The sequence below is a fragment of the Brachyhypopomus gauderio genome, chromosome 19 (assembly GCF_052324685.1).
Source record: "Brachyhypopomus gauderio isolate BG-103 chromosome 19, BGAUD_0.2, whole genome shotgun sequence".
Classification (NCBI taxonomy): domain Eukaryota; kingdom Metazoa; phylum Chordata; class Actinopteri; order Gymnotiformes; family Hypopomidae; genus Brachyhypopomus; species Brachyhypopomus gauderio.
The window spans coordinates 8997410-9018981 of record NC_135229.1 but is presented as its reverse complement, the minus strand read 5'-3'; the positions used below and the strand labels follow the sequence as shown (position 1 = coordinate 9018981).

Sequence of the window (21572 nt, the reverse complement as noted above, 5' to 3'; positions counted from 1 at the left end):
ACGTCACGGACCGCCCTCAACACGTCAGAGGAGTATGACGATGTATGTATGAGTGTGATTGTGAGTTTGAGTGTGAGTGTGAGTGTGAATAGGCCTATGTGTCTTTGCTTGTTGGCGTCGGTGTGAACAAAGACGGATATTATTTGTATTACAGTTTTCCTCAGGCGCTTTGGAGCATTTCTTTAATCTTCATGAAGATTTGCACAATAGTAAGTGCATTTCTCAAAACAAAGTCATACAAACAGCACCGCACAATGGATTATCAGCTAAAACCCGTCACTTACTCAAAATCCCTTGTTCATGTCCAAAGATGTTGTCAGTTGAAGGTTCATACTGTAAGATGCACCTCTGAGCTGTTTAAAAGGTCTGGGTGATCCAAAGCTTCATACACTGCCCTTCATCAGTCAATATCATGATTTATATAATCATCAGTTCAAGAGAAACTTAATTAAAAAAAAGTCTAATAGATATTTATAAAATATGCTTAACATGTTCAGCATATTTGAATATCATTCAAACCCTAATCCTGTCACCGCCCCCTCTCAAGAAAAAAGTGACAGCTGCTTCGAATCATACCAGGCAGTAAATGTTACATTAATAACATTTGTTGGTCAAAGTACAGTAAAATAGGTTAAATCGAAGAGCAAATTAAATATAGCAAATTGTTTTAGTTATAATCCCAGTAGTAGAAAAAAAAATTACAAAAAGTGCAAAAAAATAAGTAGACAAATATATATTGGTTCAATACATTAATGGCGAGTTAATTTCAAGTGGTGCGGCATCTAATATGTTGCACGCATCACTTTATAAGTGTAAAGGCTTATATACTTCTATATATTTGCGTCGCGAGTGTCTGCGAGCCAAAAATGACGTAATCGCGGTGGCTCCGCCCCTGCGCGAGGGTCTCCTGGTCGCGCGCTGTCTGTTTTCAATATTTTCCAGCACCTTAAGCTTAATTAAGCTAAATATTTATACATATACTCGAAACGATTCGAAATCATTCGCTTTTTTATTCACATTATTTAATGGTTGTTTATTTTCAAAAGCCGAATCTTAACGTCTTCACGTTCTCTCATGTTTCGTCCTGGAATTACAAGAGGCTCGTATTTGTTAATGTAATACAAGAGAACTGTTCAGTCAGACAGATATTTGTTGTGAAACGAAGTAGTTACTATTTCAAGCATTTTCAAGTACTTTAGCCTAAATTTCAACACTTTTCAAACCTGGAACACAAAGCAACATTAAAATTCGTCAGGTAAATATTCCTTCCCCGGTTTTTGAGATGTGTTTCTTTATACTACCACATGTCTACATTGGGTTGATCCTAACCCAACATGGGTCTCTACACTGGGTTGACCCTAATCCTACCTTGGATAACTGGAGGGATGCTGGTCACCTTTGGTTGGTGTTGGTTCTGTAGAGCTACAATATGGTTATAACACTGTAACGCATATCTGTAATAAGATTATTCGATAATAATTTGCATTTCTGGTTAAAGTTATTATGTTTGGGGCTGGGTTTAGTGTTGGCCCTAACCAGTGTCAAATTTTATGCGTACCTTTATGCACAGGACTTGATCTAACTATGATCTAAAGGTCATTTTGGTGTCATTGCAAGCACAAATGGTCACATATTCTGCAGAGCAGCAGTGGAGATCGTGAAGGTGTTTTCGCTACACATAGTGATTCTACTCGTTGTTTCTGGAAACGCTTTTCACCATTCTGGCTCCTGCACAGAGGGCCTGAACACTCTTACACACAGGTGTCCCAGTCACCTGCTGGTGTGAAAGAGACTGCAGATTAGTGGTCTATACCCACAGGCACAAATGCTGAACTGGCTGTCGGCCCGTTACCACTGTAACCAATACTCCCACAGAGTATTTGCTGCAGAGTTGAAGCTAGTGGTGGCTATGGTTTCAGAATGCACTTGGCTGATATCTTATTTAGATAATCAGATTTTTGTCAACTTATATGAAGAGTTTACTCCTAAATATAAACAATATATACTATTACTCTTTCACATGCTTTATTTTATATATTTTTTAATGTGTCAAAAGTAAGCTCAAAGAATAAGTAATGATACATTTTACATAGCTTTTCCATGTCCACAAGGGGGCGAGATGTATCTATCAATCCCTAGAAGAGAGCCACAGTGTTTTATGCAGTTTAATGTGTCATGTGTCACTGCAGTAATAATTACTGATATGATCTAGTTTGGCCCATGACCTTTCATGCTTATTTTATACAAATGTGAAACTGTGGTTTTACTGTTAGAGCTCCACATATTTTTCATAACACATTGTGAAAAGAAGTTCATAAAGTCAACAGAGACGACACTTTGTGTGTGTGTGTGTGTGTGTGTGTGTGTGTGTGTGTGTGTGTGTGTGTACTCAAACATGGCAACCATCAGCACATTTTCATGGTGTCACAGTTTGGCACTAAATTGTGGTTAGTTTGGCCAGACATCACTGTCACACAAGCTTATTTACCTGGCTGTCCTGTTTTTTTAGTGTGTGTGTGTGTGTGTGTGTGTGTGTGTGTGTGTGTGTGTGTGTGTGTGTGTGTGTGTGTGTGTGTGTGTGTGTGTGTGTGTGTGTGTGTGTGTGTGTGTGTGAAAGAGAGAGACTTATTGCCCTATTTGTCACCAGCTTACTTTGCTCTGGGCTGTCTGGGCTGTAGTGAACTGGGTGAGGAGCAGATGTTTCACAGAGTCCGTTACCCACATTTCCTGGGCGGAGAGCTCTCTGCTCTATTAGAGCAGCAACAGGAACCAGAAAAAAACAGTGAGAGGGAGAGAAGTAAGTGAAACGGCTTCAACAGATCATTTTGTCACCAGCAGCTCTGGAGACAGAGAGAAGGAAAGAGAGAGAGGGACAGATATAGTTTAAAAAGTATCTGAAAGAGGCAGAGTGAGTGAGTGAGAGAATAAGTGAATGAGCACAAGAGGAAGCGTGAAGGGATTCCTCAGCAGGCGTAGAAGTGCACGGAGACCCCGAGTGAAGAAGCGGAGGGAGTGTGTGCAACCTGATCTCAGCGTGCTGCGCACAGCTTGAGCTCACACACTCCTGATCCCAGCGTGCTGCGCTCAGCTAGAGCTCACACACTCCTGCGGGCTCCACCACCACCGTTCTGCCCTGCTGGCTTTGTTCCTGACCTCTTTGCTTCTCCACCACTGTGACTCTGCTGACATCAGGCCGCCCGTTACATCAGCAGGCTGATGAACTTCAGGGTATTTTCCAAGAGGATCCAGTTTCCTTTCAGTTCCTCCCTACGTCTATAGAGTCGTGAAAGTGTGTTTGTGCGTGCGGTGTGTGTGAAAAGCAACGTGTGCTGGACCGTGCCGTGGCAAAGTGGTGAGGAGACTTAATGAGGCTAACCCTAACTCTTCAACATGGTTCTGTGATGGTGGTCCACTGCTGAAGACAGCTTCTGATAAGAGGTATTCGCCGTGCTTTTGTGTTGAAGCATATCTTTTGGAAGACTTCATGTTTACTTCACACCTGATGTCTGTTAAGAGGCAGCATTTCCATTCTCTCTTCACCCTGTTTTAGGTGTGAACAGTCCTATTTTCACTTTATTATTAGCATGTTAGGATTGAGTGCCGTCTAACTGGAGCTGCTCAGTATGACCGTACTGGTTCTGCCCCTGTGTTGTGTATCTACAGGTCAGTGTTGAGTGTGTTGTGTATCTACAGGTCAGTGTTGTTCGGTGTGTTGTGTGTCTACAGGTCAGTGTTGTTTAGTGTGTTGTGTATCTACAGGTCAGTGTTGTGTGTCTACAGGTCAGTGTTGTTGAGTGTGTTGTGTACCTACAGGTCAGTGTTGTTGAGTGTGTTGTGTGTCTACAGGTCAGTGTTGTTGGGTGTGTTGTGTGTCTACAGGTCAGTGTTGTTGAGTGTGTTGTGTACCTACAGGTCAGTGTTGTTGAGTGTGTTGTGTGTCTACAGGTCAGTGTTGTGTGTCTACAGGTCAGTGTTGTTGAGTGTGTTGTGTACCTACAGGTCAGTGTTGAGTGTGTTGTGTACCTACAGGTCAGTGTTGTTGGGTGTGTTGTGTGTCTACAGGTCAGTGTTGTTGAGTGTGTTGTGTACCTACAGGTCAGTGTTGTGTGTCTACAGGTCAGTGTAGTTGAGTGTGTTGTGTACCTACAGGTCAGTGTTGTTGAGTTTGTTGTGTGTCTACAGGTCAGTGTTGAGTGTGTTGTGTACCTACAGGTCAGTGTTGTTGAGTGTGTTGTGTACCTACAGGTCAGTGTTGTTGAGTGTGTTGTGTGTCTACAGGTCAGTGTTGTTGAGTGTGTTGTGTATCTACAGGTCAGTGTTGTTGAGGGTGTTGTGTATCTACAGGTCAGTGTTGTGTGTCTACAGGTCAGTGTTGTTGAGTGTGTTGTGTATGTACAGGTCAGTGTTGTTGTGGGTGTTGTGTGTCTACAGGTCAGTGTTGTGTGTCTACAGGTCAGTGTTGTTGAGTGTGTTGTGTGCTGCCGTCTCTTAGAGACCAACAGACACATTCACATCCACTTGCACCAGAAGTTAAGCTATTGACAGTAGTTGGATAGAAATGGAGGACTTTTTCAGGGTTATGCTGACTGGCGACCTGTCAAGTCATGGGAGTAAGGTACAGCTCATAGGGGAAGCTTAGGCATGATCCCAGAAGCTGTACAGAACGACAACACAGGCGTGTCATTGTGCCTGGACAGCAACTTTACTCCTGGCCTTACACTGTTTACTTTGGCAGAGCCAGAGTGAGGGGAAGGTTCTTCAGCACAGAGGCAGCGGCGGATTTGAGGGGACAGAGGGGGAGTCCTCAGCGTCCTGCCAGACTCGTGGAGTTGAACAAGCGGCTCTGTGTGCAGCAGCAAAGTCCGCACTGGGACAGAACTTGAGCAGCCCTGCAGAAGCAGAATCGGAGTGTGTTTTCACAACTTGAGCTTGCTTCTTGGGGCTGTGCGTGTGGGTGTGTGTTGCTGTCTGAGTGTAGCCCTGGTGAGCCTTCCGTGTTTGTGTGTTTTCACCGTTAGTGAGCAGGTGTGTGTGGGAGAAAGATACAGAGCTCATCGTGCGGTAGAGGAGGGGCGTGAGTCTCAGACGAACACGCCGTCGCCTGAAGCTGCAGACAGACGGTGTACTGGGATTCCCCTCCGCCAACACACACACGACTCACTGGGATTCCCCTCCGCCAACGCGCACGACTTCCTGAACTGACGCCAACTTTTCCAGGTGCTTTCCAACAACGACATCATCATCATCAAAAAGTATAGCAGGTAGCTATCCAGCCTCTCCACGCCATATCCCATCATCCTGACTGTTGCGTCACTATCACACACCTTACACGTTTGGCAGCGGTTTCACCAGCCTGACAGCACTGACATCTTCTCCCACCCCCCGACGAAGGTTCAGGTGTGCAGCACATGGCCATGAAGCTCCTGGGGCTCCTGACCGCGCTGTGCCTGGCGGCTGCAGCGGCCGGCATGTCCACCTGCAAGACGCTGGACCTGGAGGTGGTGAAGAAGAAGCGGATCGAGGCCATCCGCGGCCAGATCCTCAGCAAGCTTCGCATGGCCAAGGAGCCCGAGGACGAGGACGTGGGCGAGGTCATCCCGGAGGCCGTCGACTCGCTCTACAACAGCACGGTGGAGCTCAGCGAGGAACGTCAGAGCAGGCCCGGCCCGGAAGCCCTGCCCCAGGACGAGGAAGAGTACTTCGCCAAGGAGATGCACAAGTTCGACATGACGAGGAGTGAGTACCCGAGACCGAACGGGACACATCAGCTGAGAGTCTGCAGAAACGAGAACCATGTGTAGAGCCATTGTGTCTGTCATATGTTGACCGTACTGTGGTAAGGATCCGTGGTGTAGAGCTCTGGTATGGGGATTGTCTGGAGGATCGGAGGAGGGGCGGTACATGTGATTATTAAGAGCTGAGGTTAGGTTAGGTTGTCAAATGTTGACATTTAACATCGTCACGACCCTGCAGCCTCAGAGCCTTAAGCAAAGCTTTAACCGCAATAAATCTGTGTGTGTTTACAGACTGCACAACGTGAATTCTGCCATTATAAACAGTGCCATTGGCTAATACCGTTTGTGTATCATAACATGCTTTAAATCACAACAATGCTCACACCCTTATTAGATACAAACACTGAATCATGAGAATATCTTCAAAATGGCCATCGATCACAAGCAGAGGAGCATTCAGAAGAAGCTCACGTTGTTCATGTCTGCTCCTCCACCACATTCTCCACACCTCCACCTCACAGAGATACAGTGGCAGCACAGTTATCATTGCCCCGTGATCTCTGAGGTGTGCAGGGCTGTTCTATTGCCCTGTTTCTTGTTCTCCCATGTGTCGGGCCGCTACGGAGATGCTGGCCAAAGCCGTTTGAGTCCTTCAGCATCTGCTGGTTTAACGGCCCTGCTGGGTTTGGTGCACTTGATTTTTCCCTGTAGTTTTTGAGTTTCTCTTCCACATCACGGACCTGCTGGTAGTGATTTAGCCCATCTGTTGGTAGGTAAATACTGGGGTTTGAACTCCACCACCCGCCTTCTTTTTACCACCCTTTGCTCTACTCCCTTTAACCACTTCAAACGAAGGAGAGGCCGCCACGAGGCCCTTGATCACAGCTGTACGATGGTGAACAAAGCCCAGGGAGACGCTTAGTTCAGCCCCAAAGTGTCCACAAAGGGGGAGGAAAATGTTGAGGCATGAGGCAGTAAAGGAGGGGTGGACTAGCCAGTTCTCTCTGTCCCCTTTGGTCTTATCTTTGTCTTACATGGTCTTCTTTGGGCCCATCTGGGAGAGGGGGTTTCCTGTAATGTGATCATTGGGCACATTAGGGTCTTTTTTTTCTCTTTCTGTCTCCCCTCTTTCTCTTTTGTGATCTCTTTATTTCTGTCTCTCTCTCTCTCTCTCTCTCTCTCTCTCTGTGCGTCTCTCTCTCTCTGGTATGATTGTGTTCGTGTGTGTGTGTGTGTGTGTGTGTGTGTGTGTGTGTGTGTGTGTGTGTGTGTGTGTGTGTTTGTGTGACAGAATAGCATGCGTGTGTTTGCCAGGAAGGGTGGCTGGTAGTGCCTGCTGTGTGACTCACAGTTAAATCCTCCCAGGAGGATCAATGAATTTCCTGCTGACAATGACTCTCAGAGACAAAATATCATCTACCCATCGTGTGTGTGTGTGTGTGTGTGTGTGTGTGTGTGTGTGTGTGTGTGTGTGTGTGTGTGTGTGTGTGTGTGTGTGTGTGTGTGTGTGTGTGTGAAAATATCTTTTACATTTGGTTGGAGGCAACAAACTATCACGTCACTAAATTCTCCCATCATAAGTCATAAGGCCCTCCAGACACACATCTATAGTCATTACCAAATAAGTGCTTTCTTCCTCACTCTCTATCCCTCCCTCGCTTTCTCTATCCCTCCCTCACTCTCTCTATCCCTCCCTCGCTCTCTATATCCCTCCCTTGATTTCTCTATACCTCCCTCGCTCTCTCTATCCCTCCCTCGCTCTCTCTTGCCTGCTCTGTCCCCCTCCCAGGGGCATGCTCTCTAGATTGCTTTCTCCTTCTCTCTCTCTCTCTCTCCCTCCCTCCCTCTCCCTCCCCCACTCTCACCCTCTCTATCCCTCTCTTTCCCTCTCTCTCTCTTTCCTAGTTTAGTGTTCCAGTCCTCCTCTACAATTCACGCAAGCGTCCAGTTTATTCCTGTCAGTTCCTCGACAACTTTGCTTCATGCTGTTCTGATAGTTTGCTGGCTAGTGTGTGTCATGGATCCTGTGAACTATTGAAGTGTAGGCATGTAGACGTTCTCCTCTTTGAAGCGCTGGGCTCCAGAGCAACACTGCACTGTTGATCTCAACTCTTTCTTCAGAGAGTTTGTGTTGTGTCCTTTTCCTGCCATTACAGATACAACCCAGCTCTAATTAAAACGCTGCTTTCCTTTAAGTCGGGATGGACATACTTTAATACACATCACTGTCTCTCACTGCAGTTAACAGTGTGTTTGAAATGAGAGGAGGTGTGATCATTTGTATAGGCATATCAAATGACTCCTTAATTGGTGTTGGGATTCTTCCTCTGCTTTAGTGCATGTCAGTGGTTGTAGTATTAAATACCTTTCTGTATAAGTATAGACAACCAAAAATAGACGCGGCCATAACTCATTGCGGTGGCTGGTGTCCTGGGGTGGAGGAGCAGAGCAGGAAGAAGTGTGTCTCACACGAAGAGTCATCAACGTGCAGAAAATACACACCAATCTCCACAATCTTTGCTTCTGCTGTAGAAGAACTAGAACTAGAAAAACCAGAACAAAGAAATTCTCTTAAAGAAAAGCTGCTGATACGTAAAGCGGAGTGAATCTGAGGATTATTATATTGATGAAGAGTTCACATAACTTCATTAATATTAATGAGGCAGTGTAGACTTCCTTTAGCAGGCTTCTCAGTTTATTCTATTATGTTATTACTAGCATCTGAGTTCATAGGGAAGAGAGATGGGTGGATGAACAGAAGGATGGAGAGATGGGTGGATGAGCAGAAGGATCAGTATACTATGGAGGTGGTATTTAAGCCTGCTGGAACACGGCTGTAATGATAGGCCTGTCTCTATACCTGTTAGGACAGCTGTCCTGAGCTTACCTGAATCGTGGACTTACACACACATGCACACACACACAGACACACACACACACACACACACACACACACACACACACACACACACACACACACACCACTCCCTCCACACTCCCATTATAAGCAGCACTAACAAAAGCTATCTGTCTTCTGTGAACTCTCTGCAGGTGTTGCTGCAGACGACACATGGAGTTGTTTCCCAGTCGAGACAAATGAGCTCTGTGTATGTCCACGAACAGGCCAGATGGTTCCTTATAGAATACCTCAGATGTCAGACTGGTGATCTGTGTTGTCTATCACTTGTTGACAGAATGTGCCATAAGCTCCATTGTCTTTGCCGTGTGTGTGTGTGTGTGTAATTCCATCCCAACCCAAATCCTCATGGCTTCTCGTTTGACAGCTGACAACCTCAAGTCTTGCACAGTGAGTCATGCCATGTCTGGGTGATAAACAACTTCTGCAATTACTGTGGATTCTAATGAATTTGAGGGAATGCTGCATGTCAGGGCTTCTGCTATACATAATGACTGTGTATATAATGATAGTGTATGATAAGTATATAAAGACTGTGTTACGCAGGCTGTGGTGTCTGGATGGCCGTTTACAAAACAGCTCACTGTGTACGGTACGCATGCATCACTGTTCCACAGGATTAGGGTAGGCCTAGGATTAGGGTTAGCCCTAACTCTTCCACAGGGTCCGTCTGTAAGGTTGGGGTTGGGGTTAGGATTAGAGTTAGGGTTAGCCAGGCTCCGTCTGTAGGGTTGAGGTTGGGGTTAGGATTAGGGTTAGCCCTAATTCTTCCACAAGCTTCGTCACTCTGATGTTTCTGCTGTCAACTCCGTCTGCCTCAGTAGCGTCAAAAGGCTGAGAAGTTTTTTTTTGCCAAAGAGAAATGCCCATTTAATGCCTAAAGATATTTCTAAAGGAGCATGTGGTTCATTTTTCATGGCTGCTAGGCTGCTTTGGGTACTTTCTTATCCCATGATGTGTACACATGTGTAAATGCATCAGGCATCATACGATAAAGTTTATAATGATCAGCACATATGCACAAATGTACATAACAAAGCAATATTATAATATTACAGCCTTCCAGGAAGATTATACTGTGTCACTATTGAATTACACTGAAGATTTTTACAATGTAGAACTAATTTATTTATAGATCAGTGTGTGCCACAAATATCTCTCATATGTTAAAATTCCATTGGTATCCTCTTGCCTATGAGTTTTCCATGAGAGTGTGTATGTGTGTGTGAAGTACACGGGCTCTGGCCAGACAGGATTCTCCCCATCTTAATGAAGACAAATCAAAGGACGCTAATGACTGATAGCATGAGGCTCAGGTTTGTGGGAGTCTCTCAGCATGAGTCTCAAGAGGGTTAAGGATCCAACAGGGGCTACACCCTCAAACCCACACCCTTCCAATTGACAGCCCAAAGGGTTAGGGTTCGACTTTTCTAGGGTCCCACTCCCTCACTCTGACACAACTCATGTTATGTTGGTCTCTGAATTGTGATAGGGTTGTGTTTGGTTAGGGTTAGTGTCTGTCTTCAAGGAGAGACACAGCTTTCATCAGAAGTACAGATCATGAATAATGACATGTATACTATGTGCTAATGTACTATACATGTGCATTACTCTCTGGAGCAGAAAGGCGTAGCCTGTTTCAGCTGTGTGTGCGTGTGTGGATAATTTCAGAGGAAGACAGGCTGGAACAGAGATGTGTTTGGAGTTGGGCAAACCCTAGCTCTCCCTCCTCCTGTGTCCAATACCTTCACATTAAACTGAATACTGAATTCTGTCTTCAAGCCCTGGATTCAAAAATATGCTTTTACATCATATGTTTGGCTAGGAACTTGCAACAAGTCTACCCCCCCCCTCTCTCTCTCTCTCTCTCTCTCTCTCTCTCTCTCTCTCTCTCGCCCTTTCTCTCTCTCTCTTTCTTGCTCTTCTAACTCTCTTCAAAACTCATCACTATTATGCAACATTAGATTCCTCTGAAACTCTGAAGACCAGGTTTTTCACATTCCTTCTCTTTCTACGTTGGGCATTTCCTTGGGCAATATTTATTTTTTCCAAGTTCATTGCACTTTAACCTCTTCACAAGTTCAGCTCATGTTGCTGTAATCCAGTGCCTAACACTTCCTGGTTTACTATGTTAAACTACAGTTGGTTTACTACGTTAAACTACAGCCTGAGTAGCAACACAAACACACAGTTACCTGCATGGAGTGTAGCATGGTGCATAATACATAATAATAGAGTGAATATAATATGTAGTAATATAGTAAATGTAGTAATATGGTGAATATAATAGGTAGTAATATAATAAGGTGGTAAGTATAGACTACGGGAAGCACTGTGGTCCTGGAGTACATCAGTAGGTACAATAGGAACAGTAGATACAGTAGGGACTTCAGGTAGTTACTGTAGGTACAGTACGTCAGGTACAGTAGGTACTTTAGGTAGTTATTGTAGGTACAGTATGTCAGGTACAATAGGAACAGTAGATACAGTAGGGACTTCAGAGACTTATCGTACATACAACAGGTAGAGTATGTCAGGTACAATAGGAACAGTAGACACAGTAGGTACTTCAGGTAGTTACTGTAGGTACAGTACATCAGGTACAGTAGGTACTTTAGGTAGTTATTGTAGGTACAGTATGTCAGGTACAATAGGAACAGTAGATACAGTAGGTACTTCAGAGAGTTATCGTAGATACAACAGGTAGAGTATGTCAGGTACAATAGGAACTGTAGACACAGTAGGTACTTCAGGTAGTTACTGTAGGTACAGTATGTCAGGTACTGTAGGTACTTTAGGTAGTTATTGTAGGTACAGTATGTCAGGTACAATAGGAACAGTAGACACAGTAGGTACTTCAGGTAGTTACTGTTGGTACAGTATGTCAGGTACTGTAGGTACTTTAGGTAGTTATTGTAGGTACAGTATGTCAGGTACAATAGGAACAGTAGACACAGTAGGTACTTCAGGTAGTTACTGTAGGTACAGTACGTCAGGTACAGAAGGTACTTTAGGTAGTTATTGTAGGTACAGTATGTCAGGTACAATAGGAACAGTAGATACAGTAGGGAATTCAGATAGTTATCGTAGATACAACAGGTAGAGTACGTCAGGTACAATAGGAACAGTAGGTACAATAGGTACTTCAGGTAGTTACTGTAGGTACAGTACGTCAGGTACAGTAGGTACTTCAGACACTGACACAGTTTCAGTAGTTCAGCACTGCCCTTGTTGACTGTTGAAAGTGAACGGTAATGTTTAGGCAGGATCGGCTGGATGCAAACGCAGGAGATAATATATTTAATAAAGACAACGAACAAAGACAAGAATGACTAACTTCAAAAGACGTAACACCTAACCAAACAATGGATAACAAATAGACGCAGCTACCAAACAAGGCGACATGGAGTAGGGAAATGTTGGGTAATCCGGACACGAAGGGAAAATAAAACACTGTTGTTAAACATGAGTGCTACCCATCGAGCTGTCCAAACTAGGGCTACTGCACATACTATTTTCACCTCAGTGTTTAGCCCTACCACCAATTTATAGATATATCTGTCGATTCAGGTTACCATGTCAAAATGTCCTATCGCAGCGTGTATATATAGGAAGCTAATGCTCATAGGAAGCTAATACAGCACAATTTTGTCAAGTTTACTGCTGACTCCTGTAACTATATTACCTTCATCAGAACGTGCTTCATCAGAACTGTATGATAGACAAACTGAATGAACGGTAAGCGTTAAGTGCTCTTCTCAAGGTCAAACAACTAAAATCAGGTAGTGTAGGATGGGGTTATTGTGGAGGAGATTCTATGGGGACTCCTTAAGCACCTTAACCTACAGTAACTTACAAGATACATGTGGCACATGCAGGTTTTCCTCAGACCTCCACTATATGGGTCAGTGGGTTCAGTGTATGAGGTAAGGGTAATAAATCTTGAGTTTTTCTAGGAAAAGAGCGGCCAGCCCATATGTCACTGTATATGGGGATGGGCGTAATATATATCATACATATACATATACCAGTGTGTGAAGGGGGGGAAACCCCTAAGAAATGAAGCTTACAGGATGGACCCTAAGGAGCCAGTAAGGCCAATGGGAGGTCGTATTTTTCTAAAAGAGTTACATCAGACTTAAAAACACTGGTAAAGCCAATAGGTTATTATAATGGTGAGTTCTCAGAAAAGGTGTGGACTAAAAACAAAGTGATATGATTGGTCACGTTCACTGTTTGGATGAGGATAAAAAGGGAATACAAAGAGGAGCAAGCCAGTTGTTGTCTAGGCAACTCCTTTGTTGTTACCCTGTGTGGTTGCAATAAAGTATGTTGTTTTCTCTTTTTTCACTTTCCTGTGTCCAAGTGTTGTTTCTTCTAACCTTCAGACAAAATGTCTGGTTTTTGCCATGACATTTTTTATTGGCAAGGGTAAAAAAAACTTGCAAACATTTGGAACCACCATGCATTAGAAACACTCGAGTAAATATTATTTAGCAGGTATTCGCTAGGATATTCACAAAAATATTGAACAATTGTCGCCAAATTACAATAAAATGCAAAAAGACTTAAGTTGCAATTTGATTAAATACGATAAATCTTAAAACTAAGAGAAAAAAAATAGCAAGGGGGCGTGAACAAAACAACAAACACAAAAACAAAACCAAGGACAGACACGAGGGGCATTGCCGTGGGAACCGCGACGCCAACAATTGTATTTCTCTCTATATGTGAATGAGAGTCAAACTCAATACTCATCCACGTGTACAAGAAGATAGACTCCTCAGGCATAACTGCTGGATTATTAAATTTAAGACTTGCATATAGATAGTATAGTATAGTGTTTTGTGTTGTTTTTCATCTAAAAGTTAGACATGACGATGACTTATCCAAAAAAAAATTTAGGCAAACAGTGATGGGGCAGGTGCTTCTCGGCACTGAAAGGTCCTTGTGTTTCTGTCTTTCTAGCTGATAATGATACGAAGCAGATGTTCTTCAACTTGAAGAAGATTAACGAGAGCATCACGGACCACAGGCTGCTGACCCAGGCAGAGCTGCGCCTCAAAATCAAGAGCCCCAACATCCCGTCCAACACGGAGCAGAGACTGGAGCTGTACCAGGGCCTGGGGGAGCAGGCACAATACCTGGGCTTCCACATGATCTCCAACGACCTGGCTGACCGATGGATTTCCTTCGACGTCACAGCGACACTCAGAGATTGGTTGCAGTCTCCTGGTTAGTGAAGAGGCTGAATTCTAGGGTTAGGGGTTAGGGTTAAGGTTTGTGTAGGGTTAGGGGGGTTGTGTTGTACTGTGTTGTGCTGTGTTTCACTGTGATGTGCTGTGTTGTACTGTGATGTACTGTGTTGTGTTGTACTCAGTGGAGAAATGAAAGTGTTAAGCCTGGTTGGCTGCATCAACGTCAGTGTGCTCTGACTGTAAACTGATGTAATGTCTTTGTGATGAACAGAGGAGGAGCAAGGATTTGAGATGAGGCTTCACTGTGGCTGTGGGAAAACAGAGGAAAGGATGCAGTTTCAGATCTCAGGTTTGATGATTCATAATATATGCAGCATTTTGTCTCATTAGCTTTAGTACTTGCATAATGATAACTTAATATTCCTGTACACACTGTTGAATTGAACTGTGTTTGTGTACCTGTCTGTGCTCTCAGGTGTTAGTAAATTAAGAGGAGACAAAGGAGATCTTTCTAACAATATGGCCAAACCGTATATCCTGGCTATGTCTGTCCCTGTTGACAGCCACAGTCACGCCTCATCACGCAAAAAACGATCTACTACTGGTATAGAAACTTGCGATGAGTAAGTATTTCTTTCTATCTCTCCCTCCCTCCATCTCTTTCTCCCTACCATTCCTCTATTATTCAAGTATTTTCCTCTTTCATTTCTGTCCTATCCCTCTTAAAATTGCTGCTAATGGTGTAGGAGTGTAGGGGTGTAGGAGTGTAGGGGTATAGTAGTGTAGGGGTATAGGAGTCTAGGGGTGTATGGGGTGTAGGAGTGTAGGGGTATAGTAGTGTAGAGGTATAGGAGTGTAGGGGTGTAGTGGTGTAGGAGTGTAGGGGTATATGCGGTGTAGGAGTGTAGGGGTATACGAGTGTAGGGGTGTAGGGGTGTAGGAGTATAGGGGTGTTGGAGTGTAGGAGTATAGGAGTGTCGGAATGTGGGGGTATAGGGGTGTAGGAGTGTAGGGGTGTAGTAGTGTAGGAGTGTAGTAGTGTAGGGGTGTAGGAGTTTAGGGGTGTAAGGTGTAAGCGTGTAGGGGTGTAGTAGTGTAGTAGTGTAGGGGTGTAGGAGTGTAGGGGTGTAGGGTGTAAGAGTGTAGGGGTGTAGGAGTATAGTAGTGTAGGGGTGTAGTGGTATAGTAGTGTAGTAGTGTAGGGGTGTAGGGATGTGGGGTGTAGGAGTGTAGGGGTGTAGGGTGTAAGAGTGTAGGGGTGTAGGAGTGCAGGGTGTAAGAATGTAGGAGTATAGTAGTGTAGGGGTGTAGGGGTGTAGTAGTATAGTAGTGTAGGGGTGTAGGGATGTAGTAGTGTAGGGGTGTAGGGTGTAAGAGTGTAGGGGTGTAGGGTGTAAGAGTGTAGGGGTGTAGGAGTGTAGGGTGTAAGAATGTAGGGGTGTAGTAGTGTAGGGGTGTAGGGTGTAAGAGTGTAGGGGTGTAGGAGTGTAGGGTGTAGGAGTGTAGGGGTGTAGGAGTGTAGGGGTGTAGGGTGTAAGAGTGTAGGGGTGTAGGAGTGTAGGGTGTAAGAATGTAGGAGTATAGTAGTGTAGGGGTGTAGGGGTGTAGTAGTATAGTAGTGTAGGGGTGTAGGGATGTAGTAGTGTAGGGGTGTAGGGTGTAAGAGTGTAGGGGTGTAGGAGTGTAGGGTGTAAGTGTAGGGGTGTAGGGATGTAGGAGTGTAGGGGTGTAGGGTGTAAGAGTGTAGGGGTGTAGGAGTGTATGAGTGTAGAGGTATAGGGGTGTAGGAGTGTATGGGTGTAGTAGTGTAGGAGTGTAGGGTGTAAGAGTGTAGGGGTGTAGGGTGTAAGAGTGTAGGGGTGTAGGAGTGTAGGGGTGTAGGGTGTAAGAGTGTAGGGGTGTAGGATTGTAGTAGTGTAGGGGTGTAGGAGTGTAGGGGTGTAGGGTGTAAGAGTGTAGGGGTGTAGGAGTATAGTAGTGTAGGGGTGTAGTGGTATAGTAGTGTAGTAGTGTAGGGGTGTAGGGATGTAGGGTGTAGGAGTGTAGGGGTGTAGGGTGTAAGAGTGTAGGGGTGTAGGAGTGCAGGGTGTAAGAATGTAGGAGTATAGTAGTGTAGGGGTGTAGGGGTGTAGTAGTATAGTAATGTAGGGGTGTAGGGATGTAGTAGTGTAGGGGTGTAGGGTGTAAGAGTGTAGGGGTGTAGGAGTGTAGGGTGTAGGAGTGTAGGGGTGTAGGGTGTAAGAGTGTAGGGGTGTAGGAGTGTAGGGTGTAAGAATGTAGGGGTGTAGTAGTGTAGGGATGTAGGGTGTAAGAGTGTAGGGGTGTAGGAGTGTAGGGTGTAGAAGTGTAGGGGTGTAGGAGTGTAGGGGTGTAGGGTGTAAGAGTGTAGGGGTGTAGGAGTGTAGGGTGTAAGAATGTAGGAGTATAGTAGTGTAGGGGTGTAGGGGTGTAGTAGTATAGTAGTGTAGGGGTGTAGGGATGTAGTAGTGTAGGGGTGTAGGGTGTAAGAGTGTAGGGGTGTAGGAGTGTAGGGTGTAAGTGTAGGGGTGTAGGAGTGTAGGGGTGTAGGGATGTAGGAGTGTAGGGGTGTAGGGTGTAAGAGTGTAGGGGTGTAGGAGTGTATGGGTGTAGTAGTGTAGGAGTGTAGGGTGTAAGAGTGTAGGGGTGTAGGGTGTAAGAGTGTAGGGGTGTAGGAGTGTAGGGGTGTAGGGTGTAAGAGTGTAGGGGTGTAGGATTGTAGTAGTGTAGGGGTGTAGGAATGTAGGGTGTAAGAGTGTAGGAGTGTAGGGGTGTAAGAGTGTAGGGGTGTAGGGTGTAAGAGTGTAGGGGTGTAGGGTGTAAGTGTAGGGGTGTAGGAGTGTAGGGGTGTAGGGTGTAAGAGTGTAGGGGTGTAGGAGTGTAGTAGTGTAGGGGTGTAGTAGTGTAGGGGTGTAGTAGTGTAGGGATGTAGGAGTGTAGGGGTGTAGTAGTGTAGTAGTGTAGGGTTGTAGGGGTGTAGTAGTGTAGGGGTGTAGGGGTGTAGTAGTATAGTAGTGTAGGGGTGTAAGAGTGTAGGGGTGTAGGGATGTAGTAGTGTAGGGTGTAGGAGTGTAGGGGTGTAGGGGTGTAGTAGTATAGTAATGTAGGGGTGTAAGAGTGTAGGGATGTAGTAGTGTAGTGGTGTAGGGATGTAGTAGTGTAGGGGTGTAGGGTGTAAGAGTGTAGGGGTGTAGTAGTGTAGGTGTGTAGGGGTGTAGGAGTGTAGGGGTGTAGGGTATAAGAGTGTAGGGGTGTAGGAGTGTATGGGTGTAGGGTGTAAGAGTGTAGGGGTGTAGGAATGTAGGGGTGTAGGGTGTAAGAGTGTAGGTGTGTAGGGGTGTAGGGGTATAGGAGTGTAGGGGTGTAGGGTATAAGTGTGTAGGGGTGTAGGAGTGTATGGGTGTAGGGTGTAAGAGTGTAGGGGTGTAGGGTGTAAGTGTAGGGGTGTAGGAGTGTAGGGGTGTAGGGTGTAAGAGTGTAGGGGTGTAGGAGTGTAGTAGTGTAGGGGTGTAGGGTGTAAGAGTAGGGGTGTAGGAGTGTAGGGTGTAAGAGTGTAGGGGTGTAGGGTGTAAGAGTGTAGGGGTGTAGGAGTGTAGGGGTGTAGTTGGCTGTTTTGTAATTGTTTCCTCTTCTGTACTTTTTCCTGTCAGGAAAACAGAGAGCTGCTGCATGCGGAAATTGTACATCGACTTCCGTGATGATCTGGGCTGGAAGTGGATCCACAAGCCCAAAGGTTACTATGCCAACTACTGCATGGGCTCCTGCACCTACATCTGGAATACGGAGAACAAATATTCCCAGGTAGGAAGTCTCAGTGTGACCCAGTGAACACTGCCCACAACATTCTACCACATTTCCCTTTCTTTCTTCACTTTTCTTCATGCCACTTCCTGTCTGAGGTGTTCCTGGGGCAGGCATGCTCAGAGCCGGCTTTGGAAAAGTGTTCAAGAGTTTGTTTTTGAGAGACTGGAAACATAATTTCCCCCTGCTGTTGATGACGGATAATAGCAAAGGTCTAAGGAAATGTGTGTTTAAGGAAATGTGGGCGGGGTTCCTTGTGTGGTGTGCAAGAGGAAGCTGCCCAAATCTCTAATGCGCACTGGAGTGTACTGGAGAGAACTGGACTGGAGTGTACTGGATTGCACTTCCCAGTATCCCAGTAGTCACCAGTACTGAAGTGTACTGGAGTGAATACATGAATTGGAACACTGTATTGTTCCACTGTAAATGTCCATGGCAACCTTACACCATCCACAGCAACAGTGTCAGTGAGAACTGTTGGCTGTGAGATGAGAGACAATTACAGTAGCTGACCAGAGGACCAGTGACATATTCACTTTGTGCTCACAATAAATTAAATAATACATAATACTCTTCGGTAAAGAGGTAGTTTCTCTAGAGAAGAGCGGTTGCCAAATAATGAAAATGTAAAATAAAATACACAAAATGAAACAAGCATACAGTACATGATTTTCCTTAAGCAAAGATATAGATTTCAGTTAGCAACTCTAACCCTAACACACTCTACCCTTAACCCAATCTAATCCTAACCCAATCTAAACCAAACCCAATCTAACCATAACCCACTATAACCCTAACCGAATCTATTTATAAACATAAAATAGAACAGTCTGAAAAAAATCCCTGTTGCCACAAATAAATAATTAGCAGTCTGGTAGCAGCCTCAAACATATCTACAATTGACCATGCACACAGACCTGTCTGATAACATCCTATATTGTGCCTAGATCCAAAAGGTTAAAGAAAAATTGTGTGTGTGTGTGTGTGTGTGTGTGTGTGTGTGTGTGTGTGTGTGTGTTTTGCAGATTTTAGCCCTGTACAAACACCACAACCCGGGTGCGTCTGCCCAGCCTTGCTGTGTGCCTCATGTCCTGGACCCCCTTCCAATCCTGTATTACGTGGGCAGGCAACACAAGGTGAAGCCTCCTGTGCTGTTTGATGCGCTGATCTGAGCGTAGGGAACAGCTCTGACTAGTTGATCTGAGCGTAGGGAACAGCTCTGACTAGTTGATCTGAGCGTAGGGAACAGCTCTGACTGGTTGATCTGAGCGTAGGGAACAGCTCTGACTGGTTGATCTGAGCGTAGGGAACAGCTCTGACTAGTTGATCTGAGCGTAGGGAACAGCTCTGACTAGTTGATCTGAGCGTAGGGAACAGCTCTGACTGGTTGATCTGAGCGTAGGGAACAGCTCTGACTGGTTGATCTGAGCGTAGGGAACAGCTCTGACTAGTTGATCTGAGCGTAGGGAACAGCTCTGACTGGTTGATCTGAGCGTAGGGAACAGCTCTGACTAGTTGATCTGAGCGTAGGGAACAGCTCTGACTAGTTGATCTGAGCGTAGGGAACAGCTCTGACTAGTTGATCTGAGCGTAGGGAACAGCTCTGACTGGTTGATCTGAGCGTAGGGAACAGCTCTGACTGGTTGATCTGAGCGTAGGGAACAGCTCTGACTGGTTGATCTGAGCGTAGAGAACAGCTCTGACTGGTTGATCTGAGCGTAGGGAACAGCTCTGACTAGTTGATCTGAGCGTAGGGAACAGCTCTGACTGGTTGATCTGAGCGTAGGGAACAGCTCTGACTAGTTGATCTGAGCGTAGGGAACAGCTCTGACTAGTTGATCTGAGCGTAGGGAACAGCTCTGACTGGTTGATCTGAGCGTAGGGAACAGCTCTGACTAGTTGATCTGAGCATAGGGAACAGCTCTGACTGGTTGATCTGAGCGTAGGGAACAGCTCTGACTGGTTGATCTGAGCGTAGGGAACAGCTCTGACTGGTTGATCTGAGCGTAGGGAACAGCTCTGGCTGGTTGATCTGAGCGTAGGGAACAGCTCTGACTGGTTGATCTGAGCGTAGGGAACAGCTCTGACTGGTTGATCTGAGCGTAGGGAACAGCTCTGACTGGTTGATCTGAGCGTAGGGAACAGCTCTGACTGGTTGATCTGAGCGTAGGGAACAGCTCTGACTGGTTGATCTGAGCGTAGGGAACAGCTCTGACTGGTTGATCTGAGCGTAGGGAACAGCTCTGACTGGTTGTGTCCTCTCTACAGGTGGAGCACTTGTCCAACATGGTGGTGAGAAACTGCAAGTGCAGTTAATCTGCAGAAGTGACCTTCATCTCCCATCATCCTCTCTGTCGTATTCACACACGCACACTTACACACACATGTACAAACACACATGTACACAGACACACACACACACACACACACACACACACACACACACACACACACACACTCAGAGAGAGCATCCCTGAGGGAGATCACGAAGAGCAGAGGTGGACTGAAAATGGACAGAAACTAAAACAGGAGTGAACAGGAGCGGAGACACTCCGAGTCTCCGAGAGTTAAGACACTGTTGACTTTGACTTCTGTCTCACATTTCATATTTCATCTTCAGTCCCTCTATATGATATCACCAAGGACAGTACCCCATACGTCAGTGTAAAATGCTTTCGTTTCATTTTCTGCAAATCCTACAGTGGTGTATGTTCATTAATTTATTGTTGTGGGGAAGGTGGTACGCTGCATAGCCATGTCATGTCATGAAGAGTCTGGAGGAATGTCTGACTAGATGGTTCCTCAGAAAGCTGCTCAGAGAGACACGAGGACTCGGATCTTCATGTATACTGGAGAACAGCTGTGGATGCCAAAAAAGAGCACTGATCTATCATCCAAGAAACTAGGAAAAAAAATCAATGAGACTCAAACATTGTATCTGCATGTGTGAACACGTGTGAGTCCATGGGTGTACATGTGTGAGCACGTGAGTGCATGTGTGAATACATGTGAGTGCTTTTGTGTGTGTAAACGTGTGTGAATGTATATGTGTGTTTCAGCATTCTCCTTTATTCCTCTGATTCAGGTGTGTTTGATTAATCTACAAAGATGTCCACATCCTCTCCACATTTATTCTCTTTGTATGGAGAATGTAGCACACAGGATTAGGCCAAACGCACTCAGGAAATGACACAGTCCATAATATGAACTAAAAACCATTTCCCCCTGAGCCGTTCCATGCATCTCCTGTTTAGTCCAGTCTGTGTTGGTGTGGAGGGTGTGTTCTGTTCACTGTAGTGAGGGAGAAGGTGTCTGTCCTCTGGGTTTGTCCTTGATATGTTCACATGTTTATATGTTTATATGTGTGGGTGTTTACAGTGGCATCAGTTTGCATGCCTCTTACCAACAGACATAGAGGAGGTGAAAACTACAGTTGTTCTATTGGATTTCAGGATACACCCAACACACTCCTACAATCTTTTGGAGTATAAAAAAATATTACAGACTGATATTTTGTCATGTTTGTAACAGGCTGTAATTGCTATTAGTTATTAATGTGGAAAAAAGGAAACTATTGTGGTGTATCTGTTTACCCCTAACCATATTCATTTCAACCCTGAGCAGTCAGGAAAGGTCTTCATAGCAATGTTATGCTCGTCCATGATGAGTTTGTTGTTGGTCTTATATTTGCACTTATTTTATTGAATCTACTCTCAAAAGAGTTTAAATAAACCATTTTTACCAGTTTGATGCTTCCAGAAAATGATAAAAGTCTGTTTTAATTTATCTTTCATGTTGATTTTACTCTTGTTGGCAATGTAATAAGAAATGCTCAGTCAAAAAACATGTTATTAGTATAGAGTTAGGATTTGCCTGGTCAGTCAAAGGATAAAGGATAAAGCA

The 21572-nt window shown here is 45.0% G+C and overlaps 1 protein-coding gene across 2 annotated transcripts; it reads left to right on the top strand.

Moving 5' to 3' along the window:
- The first annotated feature begins 2685 nt into the window (after positions 1–2685).
- On the top strand, positions 2686–21416 carry tgfb1a (transforming growth factor, beta 1a). Of its 2 annotated transcripts, XM_076981100.1 has the most exons (10): positions 2686–3438; positions 4736–4908; positions 5019–5261; positions 5392–5736; positions 13621–13887; positions 14122–14199; positions 14326–14473; positions 17519–17669; positions 18695–18805; positions 19938–21416. In XM_076981100.1, the coding sequence occupies exons 4-10, from the start codon at positions 5409–5411 to the stop codon at positions 19983–19985; spliced, it is 1131 nt and encodes a 376-aa protein (XP_076837215.1). In that variant the 5' UTR covers positions 2686–3438; positions 4736–4908; positions 5019–5261; positions 5392–5408; the 3' UTR covers positions 19986–21416. The 2 variants fall into 2 exon arrangements, with proteins under 2 accessions (XP_076837215.1, XP_076837214.1); XM_076981099.1 differs by lacking the exon at positions 4736–4908.
- Positions 21417–21572: the final 156 nt, after the last annotated feature.

Bases quoted from the DNA above. Each gene is read 5' to 3' on its own strand.
- tgfb1a (XM_076981099.1), top strand. From the start codon at position 5,409: ATGGCCATGAAGCTCCTGGGGCTCCTGACCGCGCTGTGCCTGGCGGCT. The intron at 13,888-14,121 runs GTTAGTGAAGAG...TGTGATGAACAG, and splicing joins AGATTGGTTGCAGTCTCCTG to AGGAGGAGCAAGGATTTGAG. The intron at 14,200-14,325 runs GTTTGATGATTC...CTGTGCTCTCAG, and splicing joins GATGCAGTTTCAGATCTCAG to GTGTTAGTAAATTAAGAGGA.